The 22,717-nt window shown below is 40.3% G+C and overlaps 1 protein-coding gene across 6 annotated transcripts in view; it reads right to left on the minus strand.

The window, feature by feature from the left end:
- Positions 1-22,717, minus strand: part of Rai14 (retinoic acid induced 14) — a 126,163-nt gene that overhangs the window by 79,343 nt on the left and 24,103 nt on the right. For all 6 annotated transcript variants that reach the window (XM_090332075.1, XM_090332070.1, XM_090332072.1 and 3 more), the window contains one exon: positions 22,458-22,539. In XM_090332075.1, the coding sequence (XP_090188201.1) occupies positions 22,458-22,493 (36 nt within the window). In that variant the 5' untranslated portion in view covers positions 22,494-22,539. The remainder of the gene's footprint in view (positions 1-22,457; positions 22,540-22,717) is intronic.

Genomic DNA, 22,717 nt, shown 5'->3' on the forward strand with positions numbered 1-22,717 from the left:
TGATGATGGGGCTCGCAGTGGACAGATGCAACATGTCAGTTTGTGGTGATATTTTGAAGATAAAACTATTATGCTTTGCCAATGTGACAGAGACTGAGGTTTTATACCTCAGCTCTGTCATTCCCAGGGCACTGGGAAAATAATTTCTGTAAAATGAGCATAAAAACCACCTACATAGAAAAGTATGATTACTGTATAGAAACATCTATCGTCATCTCCAGGAGCTACTTCTTAAAAATATTCTGTCTTTGGCTACCCTAAACTCCTCTGGCCCGGTGGCTATCAGTGTTCTAGATAAGAAGTTTCCTGTGGAATCAGCATCTGTGCTTGTGATCTGTCCTTTTCTTCTGCTGGCCTGAGTTGATTTTCATTACACTCATCCCAAGAGCAAAGCTGTTGTTTTCAAGGTTGAGCCACTATAGTTCTAATCTTAATAGTATCAGAAAGCAGCACTGATGCCCCTTATCAGAGAGCTGGGCAGGAACAGCAAATGAGAAACAGAATCCTGGGGCTAAGAATCGCGGGGTGCCGGTGCTGTAGCAAAGGTAATTAGACACAGTAGAGCTCATGGTAAACACTCTTGGTTTTGCACTTCACAAGTAAGGTTAATCACTGCTGTTTGTGATTAGGTCTTGCCCCTTTTCCCATCCAATCATTAGTTCACTGGTCAATATTTCTTATGCCAACAGATGATCAAGAACGCATGACTTTGACTTTAAGGAGGAATGAAGACACCCAGCCCTCAAAAGCAGTCTGCCATTCAGACTGTAGCACAATGGCTGCCACACCCACCCCAAGATACATAAATAACATCAGTGGTGGTTCCCTCCACTTCCCATCCCACACAGGTTTCCTCTCTAAACCCATAAAATGATCTTGAAAAAATCTCACATGCTTCATATAAAAATTGAAAGGTCACTCTGAAATGTGGGCTGAGGAATGGAAACCACTAAAGAAAGGTCTACAATGGACTCTTGAAAAACAAGAGAAATCTCTCATTTGTAGAGAGCTTTTGTACTCTGAAAGTCAGTGTTTTTGCTCACATGTGGAATCTAGACTTAAAAATACTACTAATAATATGACATGATTATAAAAGGAAGACTGAAGAGGAGGTGATAATAGGATATCATACAAGTGTATTATGTATACACATATGCCAGTAGCATATGAAATACACCACATACTTTAAATGGTGGGAGGAAGGGCGAAAGGTGTTAAGAAAGACTAGCATATCACAAAGGCTTAAGATGTGCTATGATCATATGTATCAGATAAAATTATTATCAAAATGAACTGCAAGAAATGGAGACAAGGTTGTTATATTTTTTCCTTTGTTGCTGTTTTTGTATTGTTTGTAGGTTTATCTGGCTTGGAGAGGGTCAGGAGGGGGCACAGAAAGGGTACAGTGATCCTTACTAGACACGATGTTGAAAATGAACTATACAACTTGTGGACATGGACTAGAGGGAAAAATTGGGAGAGAACAAGGGAAGGTGTGACACTGTTCAAAGAGAAATTTACTCATTACCTGACTTATATAACTGTAACCTTTCTGTATAGCACCTTTACAATAACAAGTAGCTATGCAAATATAATCTATATAATAAATAAAGAGAATATATATGAGTATTTGGGCTTTCTTCCTTGCACAGTGACATACGTTAGAAAAAAACAATAAAACGTTTTATTCTTCAAGATATAAGATATATTTCTGTACCCGCCCTTCTCAGGTTATTAACATTTCTATCTGGTTCAGTTACATGTGAATATATCACCATAATTATAGACTATGTGTACAAGAGAAAGAACAATATGGATTAGATGAATTTGATCGAAGTGCATTATAGGTATGTTGCAACTATCATACTGAAGCCCTTTTTTACAATAAATTTGCGGCAGTACAAATTTTTAGGGCTGAAGGCAAAGGCCATGCTTTGCACTTAACCTATGGTTCTGTCAACTAGAAGACCTGGGAACCTAATTGTTCTTGTTGAGGAAATGGGTTTCTCCGAGGATAAACACTACAAAGTGACATCAAATAAACAGCTAACATTTAGAAGTATACTGTGACTGATCTGCACTCAATATTTTCCTATCCACTGAAATGTTTAATTCCTCCAAACAAATGTGGGAGGACCACGTGACTTACGCCTGCACCACCCTCCTCCATGAGAACCAACAGGTCACCTCTGGGACAGATGAACTCCAGGCCTGGGAGGAGATTGTGATTTCCCGTGGGTTCTATACAGATGAATACTGAGAAAAGGAGCGGGGATCTGAGGGAGGAAAAGCCTCAACATACAGAAAAGAGCTGATGGCAGAAATGGCCTTTCAGAGGGAAAAGGAGCTCTACCTGTGTGATCTTTCTGTAGCAGCAGGAAATCACATTGCTAGAAGTTAGGGAATGAAAAGGAATGAAATAAATGCATCAATGCATGTATTGATGTGATGGGCTGAAGGTGTCCTCTAAAAGATATTTTGCAGTTTCGTCGCCTACCCCGTCCTTTCCTTAGCACCTAAGATGAGCTGATTTGGGGTACAGGGTTGTTCCAGAGATCATCAAGTTAAAATGAGGTATTTTTTAGTACCTGAATCAAATTATGAAAGAGAGAAACTAGAATGCAAAGACAGATGGGTGGAGATATTGATCAAGGGCAGTTGGAAAATCAGGACAATGCATCTACAAGGAAATGACAAAGGGAGCTACCAAGTTACCCCAGGCTGGAAGGAAGAGACAGAAGCTTGCTCCTAGATAGGTGTCAGAGGGATAACAGCCAAGATCTCTCTAGAGCATCTAATCCCCAGAGCTGTGAGACAATACTAGATTAGGCTATTCCCAGCCACTGTCTAACAGCAGCCCTACTAAACAGATATAGATGGTTATTAGGAAAATAAAGGCCGCATTTCCTCACCCAGGTCCAAGAGAGAGGTACAGTGGAGTCATTAGCAGTGGTGGATACTCAAGTGTCTAAACCCAAAGATGCTTACAACTTATGAAATCTGTTCTCTATAAATTTAAGAGAAAAATGGAGGCTCCCCAATTCTTTAATCTGTTTTGATAAATATGCCAACTATTTAACAGGTACTATGGTTATACTGTTAGAATTCTATAGATTCCTCAACACTTAACTTTCTTCATACTTAGCAGTTCTATAGCCTTAAATGTGTCCCAAAGAGCATATTAAATTTAACCTTTAATTATATGTAGATGAAACTCTTATTACAGAGTTACTTAGCTTTTATGCTATGCAATTCCTTCACAGGACAAAAGGTAAAATGTGATACAATCTTTTTCTTCCTTCTCTCATTCTGTCATTCTCCACCAAGCAATCTTCTACTGCCATTTTTTTCAAAAAGTTCATTTTCCTCTGGGGAGGAGCTAGGGTGTAGCCCTATCAAGTGACAGACTTCTTGGGCCGGGGTTCTAGGTTCTAGCAATTAAAAATAAAATACAGGGGCCAGGAGGGTGCCCTAGTGGTAGATTGCTTGCCTAGCATGCACAAAGCCCTAGGTTTGATTCCCTGATACCACATACTCAGAAAAAGCCAGAAGTGGTGCTGTGGCTCAGGTGGCAGAGCACTAGCCTTGAGCAAAAGTGTCCTAGGACAATGCCCAGGCCCTGAGTTCAATCCCCATGACTGGAAAAAATACAAAGAAAAATACAAAAGAAAAACCTTGAAGAGGTCAGAGACTTGGGGATTTCCTCTCTACAATTCTACTTTGTTGTAAAGAAATGATTTAAAAAAAAAAGACCTGAATATTTCAAGTGAAGTTTATTACAATCAGATATTTTCTTCCCTGTTTATTCTTAATTTGTAGCAATTCCAAGAACCACCACAAACTACAGGAAGAAGATCCACTGTAACTAAGTATTCCAGGAGGCTTGAATAGCTCATTTAAAATGTGGGTGTTTTTCTGTTCAGGTTACTGGGGGCTGTGCACATTCTTTCAGTGAAAAATAAGTCACTGCTCTCACATTCTTACAGAAGCAATTACCAGTGGTGCAAAGGTGGATGGGAGCTGAAGGAGCTGGAAAGAGACCTGAAGAGAAAGTAGGGACTTCAGCAAACTGAGACTTAGCATCTTCCTGTACACCATGTGGAAACTCAGGGAGGCAAAATGACTTGCAAGAGACATGTCCAGGTAATTGGCAAAGCTCAGGTCAGTGAGCAGAGCCTGTTCTTCTGTCTATAAGAGAATGCTCCAAGTCCTAATATAATCCAGAACTTAACAGCAAAGTGTGGAGCCAGCATCTCTGGCTTCAAGTTGTATGTATTTGTTAGTTAATAGGCAACCATTGCTAGAGAGTTAGGGGTTGAAAGCTGGAGGACTGCATGGACTTCGCTGAGGTACTGACTGGTTAAAAAAGGGGAAAAACTTCTCTGAACATGCAGTCAAAGGACCACATGTGGCATATTCAGAAAGTTCAGCTGTATCCCTTAGATGGCTCAGATAATCTGGCATTTCAGGCAGAGAATAACACCTCTGCCATAATAGAAGCCAGCAGCAAAAAGTAAAATACACAGATCAGGAAATTCAAATAGATGGGCTACGTACAATCAAGATGCTAATCAATCTAACAGTATACAGAAGACAAGGAGGGTTTAAAATAAAACTTATTTCCCCCAAGTCAAGAACTCTGAAGCTCAAATATCACTTTTTAAATGTCAAGCGGAGTATAGCTCAGTGGTAGAGTGCTTCGGATGTAAAGGCCAAGCATTTTTTTTTTTAAGTCAGTTTAAGTGTGCAAATACCAGCCTGAGACTCACTGCCCAGCATGAGATATTCAAAATAAGAACACAAAAATCACACACAAAGAGAGAAAACTGCATTTGGGTAACACTATCACATCTGCCTTGTAAGAAATCTTCATTGGAGGGACCAGGCGTTTGGCCTAGTGGTAGAGTGCATACACGAAGACCTGGGTTTGATTCCTTAGTACCACCTACATAAGAAAAAAAAAAAGCTAGAAATGGTGCTGAAGCTCAAGGACTAGAGCTCTAGCCTTGAGAAAGTCCAAGGACAGTGCTCAAGCCCTGAGCTCAAGCCCAGGACTGGCAAAAAAAAAGAAAAAGAAAGAAATCTTCATTGTAATCAACTTAATCAGTAACTTGTAATACTATTCACATTCCGTGGGTCACATAAAGTCAAAGCTAGTGAAGTGGATGATTTAACTTTTCAAGGAAAAGTGGAGTTATGGGAAGGTCAAGTCCCCTTTCCAAAAGTATATTAGGAGGCATTGCAAAAATAAGGAAGTGGTTATCAATTTGAGACCCAACCATGGAAAGTCCCTCACTCCCTCATATGGACAGAGAACATCGGGGCAGAGCAAGGACATCTTGGGCTAGAAAAACACACAGTAGAAAAATAAAGACTACAGAAAAGTGAAAATCACAGTATTAAACATTTCACTGTTTCGATAGTGCATGTTGAAATGAGTGAGGTCAGAGGACAAACGGTGAGATCAATAATTCAAACACAGGGATTATCTGTACCTACTAAAAGACAAAACAAAAAGTGGCCATAAAATGGGCCCCTCAAAGACAAATGTTGTAGGCTGGCAGATGTTTGCAGATTTTCTCTAACCTAGGTGCTGTAAACAGGTGCCCTGTATCCAGACTCATTCCATGTCCAGTCATAAAGGGTGTGACCTTGCCTTTTTCTTTTTAGGATCTAACACAGAATTTTTTTTCGGGGGGGGGGGGTGGACGGTTATGGGGCTTGAACTCTGGGCCTGGGTGCTTCAGCTCAAGGCTTGATTCACAGCCACACTTCCCATTTTCTAGTGGTTAAGTGGGGATAAGAGTCTCAGGTTCTTTAGTGCCTGGGCTGGCTTTGAACTATGATCCTCAGCTCTCAGCCTCTTAAGAAGCTAGGATTACAGGTGTGAGCCACCACATCTGACTAACACAGAATTCTTCAAGAGAAATAAAATTTATACTTTATATTTTCTGACAACCAGGTTTTAAAAGTACCAATATTTTGGCAATTAACAATGTCCAATAATTGCCAAAATGTTATCATATTTTTGTACTAGTTCCTATGTATGTATGTGTGTGTAGGTTTTCTTGTTGTTGTTGTTGTTTTGGGGGGGAGGAGGTGTGGAGATGATCTTAGGGCTTGAACTCTGGGTCTGGGCTCTGTCCCTGAGCTTCTTTTTGCTTAACTCTAGTGTTCTACCATTTGAGCCACAGCATCACTTCCAGCTTTTCTGAGTAGTTTAGTAGAGATGAGTCCTTAACGTGCTATGTTATCTCTCATATCTTTTGCTGTCCCTTGGTTATCTCATATTGTTACAATATCTTACTTTGTGATCTGATATATTGGATATATTTGTATTTGGTTATTTGAAATTGGATAGGGAAGGGGGGAAAACAAGATGAAGGGTGGGGGTGAGGGGGGAGGAAAATGGGGACCAAGACATGAGAAAGGGTATCAATGTACGTGAATTAATGCACCTTCTATCTGGCAAATATAATGTAACCCTTCTATTAATTACAATAAAAAAATTAAAAAAAAAAAGTCTCGTGGACTTTTTTGTCGGGGCTGGCTTTTAACTGTGATCCTTGAATCTCCGTCTCCTGAGAAGCTAGCCACCAGCCCAGCTCTACCATACCACAGATTGCCAGTTCAACTCAGTTCATGTGTATTAGAAATATGTGACACCTCTTTACAGTCAAAAAATCAAATCTACATGTTTATTCTAAAGTTAATTAGATGATACCCAATATCTGAATTACCTCTTAGCTTAAATATATTGTAATAATAAAAATTTAAGGGGCCGGGAGTTTGGCCTAGTGGTGGAATGCTTGCCTAGCATGCATGAAGACCGGGGTTCAATTCCTTGGTACCACATATATAGAAAAAAGCCGGAGGCTCAAGTGGTAGAGCTCTAGCCTTGAGAAAGTTCAAGGCCAATGCTTAGGCCCTGAGCTCAAGCCCAGGACGGCAAAAACAATTTTTTAAGTTAATAAAATTTAAGTTAATAAAAAGTTCAGGATCATTCTGGTCCTTAGACGCAGAGCTATGATGTGGCAAATCTATACGTCCCCCTCTCCCAAATACAATTCTCATTCCAACTCCCCATGGACTGAAAGGCAGGCAATAAAGTGAAAGCTACCCCACAGGGAGAGAAGGATAATCATGTCTTTATTGTCCAAATCTTTATGAAATTTAGCTTACAGAATGCAAAAGGGGAACAAATACGAAGTGTCTCTTTAATAAATAAAACAAACAACCATACTTAAGAAATCAGAGGTATGTTTGCAGTTCCATGGTAGAGCTGGACTCTATCAAAGTACCGAATCTGATGGAGAAAGGTCTATAACTAAAAATTACAAAGTAGTTGGTAAAAAGAGAATAATAATATCTTTTGTGAAGATCTGAAGTGAAAATCTCCACAAATTTCCTAGGAGGGAAGGGGGTACTTTTCTAAAACTTCCATTTTCTTATAAGGAAACAAAGGTCTTGGAAAATCTGCACAAAGGAAGTGGAATGCATAGAATCGGAGCTCAACTAATGGCCTACACTCTTAGGTAGTGAATCTACATCTGCACAGAAAACCATGCCCAACAATGCGGGCAAGTAATTACTTACTTACAGCTTGGTGGAGTTCAGGGAACCCAGCCAAGGGCAAAGTATACAAAAGAAAGTGTTCATCTGTACAACTGCCCATTCAAGTCTCTTCTCAGTGCAAGTATGTAATCTGTCAATTCTTCATCGCTAGGGTGACTCACCATTCCCTCTGGAACATAGAAGTCCTGGGGTGGTGTTTAAGCTTTCTTGAAGGTAGTATAATATCTTATGAAGACGGGCTACATTAGACCTCAAAGTTCTGGGTTTTTTGGTTTTTTTTCAGAATCAACAAAGGACAGGATGAAATTCAGACTACTGGGTCCCTCTCTTAATGTCTAATTAGGGAAGATATGAATCAGATCCCAAAACTTTCTAACAAGTTGCCTGGATGTGTTGATGTTCAAGTCTACATATATTACTGTAATTGCCCCTGAACTAGACAATGCATGCAATGCATGCACTTGACAAGTAAAGGAAAAGAACCATCACAACTTCTTAAAGATGCTTGTTCCTTGGTGGAGCTTTCTAGTCTACAAGGGCCAAGAAGGTAACTCCTTGAACTGAAGATCTGGCAGGAGGACCCGGGTAGCAAACTTTAATTTACAAATTGCAGAAATGCCCATCCATGTCACATGAACCTACGGATCTTAAACCTTCAGAGTCCCTCAGTCATTTTTAAATAGAATGACTCCATTAGCTAGGTATCAGTGGTTCCTGCCTCTAATTTCAGCTATTCAGGATGCTGAAATCGAAAGGACTAAGGGAGGTTCAGGATCATTCTGGGCAAAGTGTATGGAGATTCATCGCCAAAATAACCAGCAAAATGCCAGACTAAGAGACATAGCTCAAGGGGTAGGACGTCAGACAATTGTTAACAATCCTGAGTTGAGCGCAAGGCTCGGAGTTCATGCTATGGTACTGGCACACTCACACAAAAGAATTCACGTGTAATTCTGTATAAACCTCAAGTTTTGTCCAGGAGTTTGGCCTAGTGGTTAAAGTGCTTGCCTAGCATGCATGAAAACCCGGGTTCGATTCCTCGGTACCACATACACAGAAAAAAGCCAGAAGTGGTGCTGAGGCTCAAGTGGTAGAGCTCTAGCCTTGAGAAAGTCCAAGGACAGTGCTCAGGCCCTGAGCTCAAGCCCAGGACTGGCAAAAAACAAAACAAAACAAAAAAAAACTCAAGTTTTACAAAACTTGATCTGTCCTTAGAGACCTCTCCTTCCAGTTTAGAGGTTTGGGTTTTGTTTTTGTTTGTTTGTTTGTTTTCCCTAGGAAGAAAATAAAAAGTTTCAAAACATCTCTGATTTATTTTCTTAGTACTATTCTAAATAGAAGAAGTACATACTTACATTTGTTGTAGTTATAATGCAATATGTCATTCTATCAACTGCATTTTCTCCACTGAATTTATCCTATGCATTCTCTCAGTAGCTGTATAATTTTGAAGCTTAATGTTTTTAATGATTACAAATACAGATAGAACAATTTGCTTCCTCCTCCAACATCTGGGTAGCTCTCAATTTTCATTAATATAAATAATACAAAAAACTCTTCCCCTTCCCTATTTATATTATCTCCTTAACACTGCATTTCTAGTGTGTCAAGAATTATTACAACCCGACTGTGCTGTTTGTGAAATATCTGTGGACGAGAAACCAGATGTTAGTGTGAACAGGGGTTATTGTGGGCTTGGAGTATAGGAGCCTGGAAGTTATGGTACATTCACAGCTTTAACCTGGGTGGCCCATTCAAGCTACAACTGAATGGTACACGTATGTATAAAAAATGAATAATAATGATACTAGAATATCTTTTAAATGAGGTTGAAAACAAGTGTCCTTCAAACTCAAAGCAATTTCAGGTAATGTAAAAGTGGCCATAAGCATGACCTTAGGACCACTAAAACACTGATGTCAGTAAACTGCATCTAAATTTGCATAATTTTCTAACCAGAATTGATTAGCTTATACTGCTATGAACTAATCAGGACTGATTAACCAGGATTGATTTTCTAACCAGGATTGATTAGCTTATACGATTGTGAACTAACTTGGACCTTTTAGTTTTCTAACCACTTAAACTAATAAACTATAGTTAGAAATAATTTCAGTGAAAGCAAATAGTTGGCCCTTCGTATTTGTCCATACTATACTCATCAGACACAAAGTAATTGGAAAAGAAATGTCTGTACTTTATTCTTGCTGTTTTCTAAACAATGCAGTCTACACAGCATTTACAATCTATTAGGTTATCATAAGAATCAGAGATGATTTAATTTACATAGCATTGGCAATCCATTAGGTTAATATAAAAAAAAGAAATCACCAGGTTATATGCTAACAGTATTTCCTTTTTCACAAGGGACTTGAACAATTCATAAGCTTTCTTATTTGTGGGGGTCTTAAAGCCAATCCCCACCACAGACACTGAAAGACCACTGTACACAGCACAGGTAAGTTGTAAATAACCTCCAATGATGCCTGTTAATGTCACATAGCATTGTGGCTGAGAGGATAACATTCTGTCCATGGTATTTGTATCGACTGATTCCTAAGTATTAAGCAGAAAGGAGATGGGGAGTGGGGTGGTGTGCCTGAGAAAACAACCAAGTACTTTCATTTAACATCATCATGGCATTCACTTATTCATCCTGACCATGTACCAAGAGCTGATACTGTAGGCAGAATTGGAAAACAATTCTATACTGTCTACAATGCCCAGGTCTACAACCTGCTGCCACAATCCACTTGTCATCCTGAGGGAAGGACTAGAGATACGTTCCTGAATGCCTCTGAAGATGGAGGAATCAACAGAAATAAATTCCCAGGACCTTGGGACTTAGTCACTGAAAAAGACAGTCCACCTGCAGGGGCACACATTAATTCCCTAACACCTGGCCCAGTGCCCAAAGCCTCCTAACCTCCCTAATCCTTATGGTAGGCCTTGTTATTTTAAAAACAGAAAGCAATACTAAACTCTTTCCCTCCCAAGTCCCAGAAGTCTCTGAGATCCTCCTAAGTCTCTCTGCCCTACTTCTCCCCAAAACAGGTTTAACCACTTTGATTTCCCAATTCTCCACCCCATTCTTATCGCTGGCACAGTAGGCTTTCAGACTGATAATGCTGGGCCTGGTGAAGCAGGCTCCACTGAAGCATGTTTTGGTCAAAGTTTACTCTTGGTTATCATCTTACAGTTGCCAATGGCAAATGGAATGAGGAATTTGAAATTTAATTCCAGGCCTTTGCTCAACAGGCTGGAATCACCTTCTGGATCTCTGGACAGCCATAACCTGAGTGCAGCAGCAGCAGTGTGGCCCACACAGGGCTCCCGGGAGACAGTCCTAATTCCTGCTTGAAACCCAGGGGTTGTTGACCAAGTGTTAGGAGACAAATTAGGTCTCCCTCTAAATCCTTTCATGACATCCTCTTTCTCTGGTGCCTCAGAATGCACCTAATTTAGCAACAAGGTAAGCACCAATGCAATCAATGAAGTAGGCAGGACTGATGGTCCTAAAAGAGAGGAAATCAGGACACAGACATGCACATAGGGAAAATGCCATGTGAAGACGAAGGCAGAGACAGGGTTGCAGCTTCTCTAAGCCAAGCAGTCCCAAAGACTGCCAGCAAACCAGAAGAAGCTAAAGGAAAAACAAGGCCTAGATTCGCTACACCTCCCTCATAAGGAACATTACAGAGTTGAAGGCACTCTGTGGAACTTGTGACAGCAGTCCTAGGAGAGCATACCTTTACAGTGTCACTATTACAACTTTTCTTTAAACACACACACACACACACACACACACACACACACACACACAAAACAAAAACAAAAACAAAAAAACGGTAACAATAAAGCCTGGACCTGGAGCTGAGAACAAGTCTTCTCTAATAAACAAATTATAGCTGAAGCTGCTACAATAAAGCCTGGTAAGCAGGTACATTTTAGTGTTAAATAATTATTTCTTAAGCATTTCCTTTCAATTAAATAGATTGCTTCTTTTTGTTGCTGTTTCCTAATGTTTATACCTACCTACTAAGCTGTTTAGTGAAATGCCAAGTATGAATATAAGCACAAGCCAGATTTCTCAGGAGATGAGGGGCCCTTCACCAGGGCTGGCTCTGCTCCTGGTAGGGTGGAGCCACACACTCAGAGACCTTCCCTTACATATCAACAGGAATCTAGGCTCCCTCCCTGCTCTTCAGCACACACCCACTCAAATCCCATCCTTTCCTTCCAATAGCAGACACCACCCTAGCCTTGGCCCTAGGCCTGGCCCTTTTTTCCGGTTACATTCTCTGAAAACCCCCAATCATCCTGCCAAAATATAATAATTTTGGAACTTCACTCTTCAGTTTTACTCACTCCACCCCAACCCTGAGCTTTCCATGCTATGGCCTGTGGAACTGCGTTTCCTGTTAGTTGTTCACATATCCTCTCTTTCCAGTTAGCCTCTCTGCTCTACCTTACTCAATATCTCCCTCATCCAACTGGTCTCCTCTATTAATGGTAACCACTCCAGACAGTCTTCTAGGCCCTAAGGTTCAATGCTTCCATAAGGCCTTCCCCATACTCCTGAGCTACTAGCTGACCACATACCATTTTATGTGGAAATACATAAACCCAGCACTGCTTCCATTGTTTCACATATGTGAGTTAGATGATCTCAACCAGACAAGAAACTTTTTGAGACCATTCTGGCATTATATATCACACAGAACCTACAACAACCAGATACTATGCTAGCACCCAGGAATTTTCTGAGAATTTATGCGTCTGATTGTATCCTGGTCTTCATCTTAATCTTTAAGAGAGGTGTTGGTCTCACCTGAATAAAAGGTGAGAAAATTGAAGATCAAAAACATTATGAAACTCACCCAACATCACATAAATATTAATGGGTAGAAGGGGAAGAGACAGGAAACAAGGCGAAGTAACAGGGAGGTATGCAAGGTGAGGAAAAGCTAAATAACCAGAGCCTCATGAATATGAATTCCTCTAGGTCCATGTGGAAGAATGTCGACAGTTTGTGCATATGTGTGCGTGTGTGCGCACACTTGCACACACAGGCACCTGTGCATATCTGAAGAAAGAGCTTTTTAGCTGTTCAAGACTAATTCATAAATAACTCAACTTTTGACTGAAATAAGCATGCCTACCAAGTTTGTAGATGACTCAATGGAACTGATAGGAACTACATCGCCAATAGATTAACATACAATAGAACTCAACCAGTTAAAACAAAATTTAAATAAAGTGTCTAGGTTCAACTATCTAATAGCATAAGTACCTGAAGAGAAATACAGCAAGCAAAATGTATATGAACGAATGAATTATGAATAGGGCAATGTGGCTACCAAAAAAATGCCATAAGAATCTATAAAAAGGTACATGTCTGTCTAGAGTGAACATTCCACTGATCTTAATGTTATTTTGGAACCAATTTAAAGTTTTGCTGAGAATTCTGAACTATACAATTTGGAAACAAAACTATTACTTCTGTTCAGATGAAATGAATGAATGAAATAATCCTCAGATTTCACAATTTATATGTTGACTGAGCACACGAACTCTGTGTAACCCAAAACTAAGCTGATAGCATATAATTGAAGGTTGACATCATTCCCCAACTTTTTAGTGAAGGTATGCGATCAGACTGTGATAGGTCTATCTATGAAAGCAACCCCAAAATTATGATTGTAAAGTGGCACTTTGGGAGCCTGTTAATCCCACACCTTATCAGATGAAATCAGTCAGTGTATTACAAGACTTAAAGGAAAACCCTGACAGATTGTCACTCCCTGATGAAACCTAGAAGAAATTTTCATTCTTAACATGGGAAAAGGCACTTAGCTAGCTTCACCTAACAAAAGCCTAGTGCCAACAAATTTTCACCAACATAACAATGGTACTGGGCAAGTGGCAACCAACAGTTACTTCTAGGGGGAAAAAAAGCAATGAAAATGTAGTTATCACTAAAGAATGGGAACATTTTGGCTTACTTTACACATTCAAGTCTCATATGAAAGCATGGAGATGGCCTGAGGCTAAGTAAATTGTCTCCACAACCCACACTCTCTCTCCCTTGTCTTTAAAGATTTGGCTAGTTTCATAGCTATAGAGTGTTTTCCTGCCTCCCTTGCAGCTAGAGAGGGGCATGTGATTAGGCCCAATTAGTTCCACGTGAGGACAATGATTTGTGACTAAACCCTTCTTTCTGGTTCCCTGAAACTTGAATGCTGACTATACAACAGGGCCATGCTGTTGATAAAACAAGATTATATGTACACAAACTGACTACAGTATGCTATACATGGAGGAGGGGAGTTCAATGGTGTAAGTCCTTTGAATATCTAACTTACAACTTAACAAGATGAATTCCAGGAAGCTGGAACACGCTTTATCACAGAGGGAGAGGAAGGATGTGGTATGAGGTCAAGGTGGGGTAGATGAATGGAGAGAGAATGAGTAAAAAAATGAACCAGGGGATGGATGGCTATGAGCAAGCAAGTTCAAGACTCAGAGCACATTTTTCTTTGTTTTGTGCCAGTCTTAGGGCTTAACCTCAGGGCCTGGGTACTGTCCCTGAGCTTTTGTGCTCAAGGCTCGTGATCTCCCACTTAAGCCACAGTTACACTTTAGGCCTTTGGGTGGTTAATTGGTGGTATGTGTCTTTACTGCTTGGGCTGACTTCAAACCACGATCCTCAGATCTCAGCCTTCTGCGTAGCTACGATTATAGGTGTAAGTCACCAGAGCCCAGCCAGAGACACATATTTTTAAAATTAAAGCAGGTAAACGTCATTTAAAAATTATAGAAAACACGCGAAGACACTTGGCATGATTTAGAGGTTGTGATACAAAGCCTTTGAAACCTACCTTGCATTTCATGCTTAGAAAACATCTCTATTTGACTGGCAATATCTGAAATGCCCAAGGACCACAGTGACCAGCAGCTGCTAGAGAGCGTTAGAAGAGCAACACAGAACTGAATCCCTCCAGAAATCTATGGAATGGAGCTACCCTGTTGGCCTTTAGCCTGCTTGAAACTTTCATAGCAGAATAAACAATGTTCACTTTGTTTGCACCGCTGTATTTCTGGTATTTTATTAGACCAGCTTATCCTGTCACTAATTAATACAGCTATTGTGATCTCACAAAAGACCCTACAACCTCTCATGTATGGAACAATTTTTGCCAAGAACAGACAGGTTTATGAATTCGTATTGACTCTCATAAAAAAAAAAAAAAAAAAAAAAACATGGGGCTGGGAGTTTGGCCTAGTGGTAGAGTGCTTGCCTAGCATGCATGAAGACCTGGGTTCGATTCCTCAGAACCACATACATAGAAAAAAGCCAGTAGTGGTGCTGTGGCTTAAGTGGTAGAGTGCTGGCCTTGAGAAAACCCAAAGACAATGCTCAGGCCCTGAGCCCAAGCCCAGGACTGGCAAAAAAAAAAAAAAAAATCCAAAAAAAGAGGCCAAACCAGAAAGTTACCATAGAAACACCATGAGCAATGAGAAATGCATTTCAAAATATACATATCCAAAGAGACCATGTGGCTCCTTAGATTTGTTCTTTTCTCATAGTTTAAGTCTCTGTGTCACCCAGAAAACCAACCCACTGGGCGGCTGAGGAGGGGGGAATGAATTAGAGAATGTCAAACCATTTGGCTCCTAAGAAAATGAAAACTTAAATCCTCTCAGGCAGTGTTTTCCAAAACCGTGAAAGAACTTTCAATAAGGCATGGTAACTAACAGTGGATCAGAACATGGTAACTTTCCCTTTGTATAAAAGGAGGTAGAGACTCAAGCAACAACCTAGCCAAGACTGGGGACTAATATCACTTTCATAGACATACTGGGTCTTGGGTTAACACCCTCTGTATGACAACATAAATGAAAATAACTACCTTTATACAGCAAAAATCTCTGGGCAGAAATCCAAGAGATAATCTCCATAGGACAATTCAGAAGCAATTCCTGTTTCACTACCAAGAAGCAGTTACATGAAAAATTTGCTAAACACACAGGTCAGTCAACAATAGCCTTTCTTTAAAATTATCAGCTAATTAATTCATAATAAAGAGATAAGGGATAGTGAGCCAGGTGACTCACTGTTTGTGTACACTATCAGATTTCCCTACATTTAGGGGCCAGGTTTGGCGTTTCTCACTGGTCTCCAGGTAGAACAGATTCATGTGTAAGCAAGAAAGATGGTCTGGGGTAGGTACTTTGACACTGTGATCTACTTAGCCAGCCATGGTGTTCCATTAAAATGTAAAGGTGTCACTGGCTGCAGTGAGAAACATCAGCACCTGCTCTCAGGAAACAAACAATGGGGGCTATCCCCAGATGCCTCCACCGCCACCAGGAAGAGCTTTGCTACTATGACAGGCGACAGGCGTGGATGATCTACTGAAAGTTCATTAGATAGGCTTTAAGGTTAGGGACATGGGATGAACTTACTTTGTGACGTTTAAAGTTTCCAATTTAGGAATATTGATGACCTATGTGCCTGTGGGTGTGTGCATGAACAATGAGGGGAGGGGAGGGGGGGGGAAGAGCTGAACACTGCCTGGCACCTGGTGAGCATTCAATACATGAGCACTGTTCTTTACCTTCACATTAGGTTAGCAAGCTGTACTTGTCAACTCTTGCTACTCTCAGGCATGGTACCACTGAAAAGTATGGTGTTCGCATCTCACCCTAGTGGACAACGAAATGAGTCCCCAAGATGAGAGACTAGGGGATCTGAAGTGTGCATTTTTACTTAGTGAGAAGAAGTGAGAACTGTGCAGAAACTTGTCAGATGGAAAAGCCTGGAACTGAAGTATAGGTTGAATTGTATTCCCTCCCAAGTTCATATGCTGAAGCCCTAATAAATGTGATCTTACTTAGATGTGGAAGGAGGATTTTTGCAGAAGGTCCAATGTTTTAAACAATGAGGTTCACTGAATTTTAAAATGAGATCAGTAAAGCCAGCCCTAATACAATATGACCCAGTATGTTTATAAAAACTAGAAATATGGACAGGGACATAAGCATTGGAAGAATGTCACTTGGCAATGAAAGGATCAAGATGATGCGCCCACAAGCCAAAGACTGCTGGCAAATTGGCCCAATCTAAAGAGGCATCCAACAGACTCCCTGATGGCTGTCCCAAGGAACCATACTTGCCTACACCTTAAGCACAATTCTAGCCCCCTGAACTATAAAACAATGAACGTCCGTTGTTCAAAGTATCACCTGGTGTGTAGTGCTTTGTCATAGCAACACTGCCCAACTAATACAAGATAATAGCAGTCAGCAAGCAAACATCTCATTTTCAGCACTCTGACAAGACCTGAAAGATATGCAACACTGAAACACACTTGACTGTATTTCTCTGCAGAACGTCACTGGAATCTCTATTCAATGAGGTAATCGCTAATACATTTAAAAATTACATCTATGAACTAAGAGGCTTAGCTCAAAGCTGAATTTGGCCAAAATTCCTCTGTCTACAGAGTAGATTTTAAATCTTCCTATTTGTATATGGGGGAAGGTAGGGAAAGAAGTGGAAGGCATCTGTAAAAACTTATTATATAAATGACTAAAACTGCCTTGAAAAAATACTTTGGCATAGATCTGGCTGGTTGACCTTCCTAAGAATGCTTATCTCAGCAGGCAGCAAATTCAGACCCTGGACTGAGCCAGCTGTATGTGCTTCCTCAAGATTCATGGGGTGGTGGTACATTTCTTCCACTGGAGGTTGCAATAGTTGGTAGCTGCTACATAAAGGTATACCATCAATTTCATCTTCCACGAAGCATGTCATTTTGGTTTTTTTATTTTTTTCATATATTTGTTATTGTAATTAATAGAAGGGTTACATGATATTTGCCAGATAGATGGTGCATTAATTCCCATACATTGATACCCTTTCACATGTCTTGGTCCCCATTTCCCTCCCCCCCACCCCCCATCTTGTTTTCCCCCATTCCCTATGAAGCATGCCATTTTAAACAGGCTGTTGTGATCTTTTCAATGGAATATCCACTTGCCTCTCTGTGATAATGGAAAGCATAACCGGGAACAAAATCTTTCATGAAATTAAATGCACACCCACAAAGTAAACCGTGAAGCCTTGCATTCCTCAGAGTGGCATTTCTCAAGGTTTGTTACAAAGATCCTTCAGTCCCATTTCCTGCCCTTCAACTTCCACCCATTCCATTCAAGGCAGTAAAAATTGGCATCTGAAAAGAAATTCCAGAAGCCTGAGGGTTTCATTAGCAAAGGATAACCTTCTTGGCTTCCATTCCCCACGATGACAGCTCATTTTTTCAAGTGGAACCACATACCAGTTACTTCAAATATTTAAAGAGGTAAAGAAGCCACTTGCAAACTAAAAGATAAAAAGATGGAAAATAGTCTAACCATTTTTAAACTAGAATGAAAATAGTACAATGATCTACTGAAACAGTCAGAGGAGGAAGTAGCCCTGTGGCTCAAAGTGGTAGAGTGCCTTGGCACAAAAAGCTCAGGGACAGCACCTAAAGTTCAAGCCCCTGATCTACAAAAAAAAAAAAATGTGTTAGGGAGGACCACAGGTATATTTTATACTGGGGTGAAGGAAGGTCCTTTGGTATTTATATTCTATTTGTAATTCAGCTTTAGATATTTGCTGAATTTTTTTCCTTGTCCCATCTAAGCTTATCATCTTCCCTTTTTTCCTTTTACATAGTTTTTTTTTATTTTATTTTTATTTATTTTTTATTTTGCAGCTCAGGCTAGCCTGGAACCACCTGCTTCCTGAGCCCGTCTCTCAAGTGCTGAGGTTACACACAAGTGATCACCATGTCAATATCTCCACCATACTCTCCATTTCTCTTCTATCCCCTCCCAACTATATAAAACCAATGTCAAGACTTCCCAAAATCTACATATCATCTACCACAGAAGGTCGGTCCTCAATTCTCTTTTGCTTCTGTCAGTTAACTTCAGGATCGCAAATAAAAGTGGTGATCAAAGCAAGTCCACAATTACTTTATTTAACCACAGAGCACAGCATCCCACTCAGTCCCTTACTCCCCTCACAGAAACCTGTTCTGGACATGGAGTGGGAAGAGTCAAAGTCAGATGTGCAGAGAGGACTCTGTGAATTACATTTCTACCTCCTGGAGTAGCATCCTCCACGCTTCGTGGAATCACTCTTGTCCTGCCTTTCACTCCTGGCTTTTACTCTCAGTGGCCATAACTGAGCTGGCTGACATGTCCCAGACACTGACTGGATGAAATGCGATCCCACCACTGGGTCACCTCTCTTCTCTTTATGTAAGATTGAACCTGATCTGCCATCCTCTTCTCTTAACCCCCAGAAATACAAAGAACTCTTTCACCCTCCTCTGCCTCATACAAAAACTGGGTGATTGATGGCTTAGGATATTTGAGAGACCACTCCCTTTAGGTAAAGATTATAGCTTAGCTTATTTTTTTTGTCTAATAGCAAGTAAAACATGTATATATACACCATTCCCATTCCAAAAATATCAACTGTCAACTAAAAGCAAGCCTCCCTTGCTCACTCATATGCAACAACTGTTAACAGACTGTTCTGCACCGAGGAGTCTATGAAACTGTGTGTGTGTGAGTGCATAACGGTACTGGGGCTTGAACTAAGGACCTTAAACACTCAATTCAGGACCTTATACTCTCACTCAACTTTTTCTACTCACAGCTGTGTTCTACCATTTGAGCCACATCTCTAGCCCAGCTCTTTTGCTAGTTAACTGGAAATAAAAGCGCTTCTTCCTTTTCTGCCTGGACTGGCTTTCAACTGTCAAATTTCAATCTCCTGAGTATCTAGGATTGCACATATGAAATTAGTACCCAGATGCCTATAAACTTTTTAATCCTATTTTTTAATCATTTGTTTCCTATGGGAGGAAAAAATACTGAGCACACATACATCTTCCTGAACAAAGGCCCTGGGCAATGTATGTGTTTGCCATCTATTAGTGTATTTAACCTTTGCAACAACCTATCAGGTTAATTGTTCTATTTCCCTTAGTTTTCAGGAATAAACCTAAGGTCAAATGAGACACATGCCCACAGTCACAAGCCTAAATCCAAGTTCTAGGTGCTTTTCCAGATGTTCCCAACATCACTTTCAGAAACTCGAGTCTTCATTCGAAATGTCTTTTTATACAAAGCCTGGGTACTGGGAACCCATGACTGTGGTAGAAACACTGGTTCCATAACTTAGAGCTCTAAGGAAATAGACAAACTGCTGTACCTCCCCCAGCCTCAGTGTTTTCACCTAAGGTTTGTGGCAACAGTAGCTGAAGGTCACAGGAAAGGCATGGCAGAGGACCTGATAGGTATTAACGACTCTAAAATGGCTAGCTATGATGATCATAGGGCTGGAAAGATTTCTTTCTTTTTCTTTTCATTCCCTCCACTTAACTACACAGTGATGTAGCTTAGAGAAACAATTTGGAATGAATTTGGAAAGTCCTGTGAATTTGTCTGGCTCCATTTGACCAATTTCCTCTGCTCTCCTCTCTACCCCCAGAAATGCTCCTCAAACATTCCTTCTCTTCACATTCACTGCCAAAGTCATAACCTTTTCTGCTGCCAAACCCCAGAAGCATTTACTAGTTATTACTATGATTTTTTTTAATTCATGGAACTATTTCAATTTTTATTTCAAAACTAGTTTCCAGCCATACCCTCCCTATTGTCATCAGCTTAAAATTTTTAAAAATTTAAGAGTTTATGTGTCTATCATTTCCCTTGCAATCTGTCTAACTCATGTATCATGGCACTCTGAGGCTGAAAAGACTGTGCCAGAATAATCTTACTGTGTGAAGACTGAGTCACCCAAATTCCTTTGGAATGGTAAAAAGACAGCCACTAACCTGGCCACATAACTTACAAGCCCACTTCTGTGTGACATTTCCTCCCTAATGAAAAGCCAGAGATGGAGGCTTGGTAACATCTGGCCAGATGAGCAGGTTTAAAAATTTGAGGGGGGGGGCAATAATAAGTAATTAGATTATTGGAGTCCTGCGTTTTAGTTACTTTACTTTAAAAAAATGAGAAGGTAAAATCAATGTTTTGGTCAGAACCCTTTCAAACCCTTTAAATGAGACAGTCATCCAGAAAGTATCTGTCTGGCCTGGTTCTTATCAAAGCAGGGAGCTGCAAGTCATAACTGCAGCCTTGGGAGATAAGCTTCAGCCAAAAGTAGATGTGCATGTGACACGAGAGCCCTAAAAGACACAGGCTCCATTTACCACCAAAAAAGCAAGTTGTGCCAAGCTGTCAAAAGAGAATTCATAGTAAAGCAATAAAATCCAGTTTCACTTCTAATAACCTAATTCTAAGTAACAACTGAGCAAGCCATTCTGCAGGTGAGACATGTCAGGGCTTCCATCTAAAATACCCTCGCACGAATTTCTCTCAGGCAACTACTCTGCTCCAAGATTTTGGAATTCAGCTCATATAAGACTGGACTCCCAGGAGCATTTGTGAGGTAACCTTTGTCAAAATTGTACTACATGTAACTATGCCATGCTATGCTGTGCTGTGCTGTGCTATGCTTTTTTCCCTTCATTTTCTCCAATAAGAGAGACTATCTGATAATACTGACATTATAACTGGTTCTTCCAATCCAAATTCTTTTATGGTGAACAGCTCACAACTGTAATCCTAACTACTCAGGAGGCTGAGACTGGAGCAGAGGAAGCCAGATGTCAGATCTATTGAAGCAAGCCTGGGTAGTAAAGTCTGTCATTAACCCGCAAAAAGCCAGAAATGGAGCTATGTCTCCTGTATACACTGCCGGCCCTGTGTTCAAAGGCCAGGTGAGAGCATAAGACCCTGAGTGCAAGCCTCAATACTGGCACATTTAAAACAAAAAACAAAAAACAAAAAAACATGCCGGTTGTGGTGCTCACGCCTATAATCGTAGCTACTCAGGAGACTGAGATCTGAGGGTCATGGTTCAAAGTCAGCCTGGGCACCAAAGTCCATGAGACTCTTAGTTGAAGTGCTACAACTGACAAAAAAAACAACAAAAAAAGAGTCCAAGAAATTCCTTGGAAGTGAAGAACAGACAATGGATCTTACACAAAAGCCATAAAAGGAGAGTTAACCAACTCCTCAGGCTAAAGATTAACCTCACTAATAGGTAATTAATATTTTAACCATCTTCAGGAGAACAGCTCTTTTTTTATTAAAGAATTCATTAACATTTTTACATCGTATTTCAAATGACCTGTTTAACAAGTATTCAAGAAGGGAATCCCTATATACAATCACTAGCACTTAGATTTTAGAACATAATTAAAAGGCTGAGGGTTTGTATGTCATAGATACATATTAATCTATGTAATAAAACATTATGTCTATAGTCATAAATTTTTATGTCTATGTAGTTATGTTTATATTTCCAATACCATGTCCATAGCATTGGGTATGCAAATAGTGAGTCCTCGCTCTTGTACTGTTTGGACCTAATAGCCACATATTAAGGATACCATGCGCCTTTTGAGAACAGCTCTTTTTAAAATGACATTTTGAATCAATACACAACTTTAGAAATGCTAGGGTTTTTACTGATTTTCCCCCATATTCCCTGGACAAACTTAATTTATTCCTTCTCTATAAAATACAAACCTCAAGAATTTTTTAGAAGTCATTTTTGAAAGCTGTACATATAAACATCAAAAAGGCAAAGGCATGTCCTTGCTGACAGAGTGCTTCCGGCATCTGTCATGTATTTAGGCAGGGCCTTAAATGGCAGAAGTGGGAACTGTTCTTGCAGCCCCTTAGAACTGAACCAGGCAGGACAGGGAGGGGCGGGCCAGCCAGACCATGAGTCACAACACACTTACATCACTCTTCCTGAACTTTGCTTTCAAGCTCTTCATGTTTAATCCATTCAGCCTTCCACAGTCCTAGGAGATTTGTCAACACCTGAGGAGAGAAAGAATGAATGAATGCAGATTCCCAAATAAACATACAGAGGTTCCCTCCTGATTGGATTGCAACACCAGCCATGGGCAGGAGCTAGGCCCTGGGTCAGATGGTAGTCTGTTACTGGCTAGATAGGAAGCCTGGGGGCCATATGCTTTTGTCTACTCATGATCTGCTC

Source organism: Megascapheus bottae, chromosome 4, assembly GCF_031878675.1.
Source record: "Megascapheus bottae isolate mThoBot1 chromosome 4, mThoBot2.hap1, whole genome shotgun sequence".
In the NCBI taxonomy this organism is placed as follows: Eukaryota; Metazoa; Chordata; class Mammalia; order Rodentia; family Geomyidae; genus Megascapheus; species Megascapheus bottae.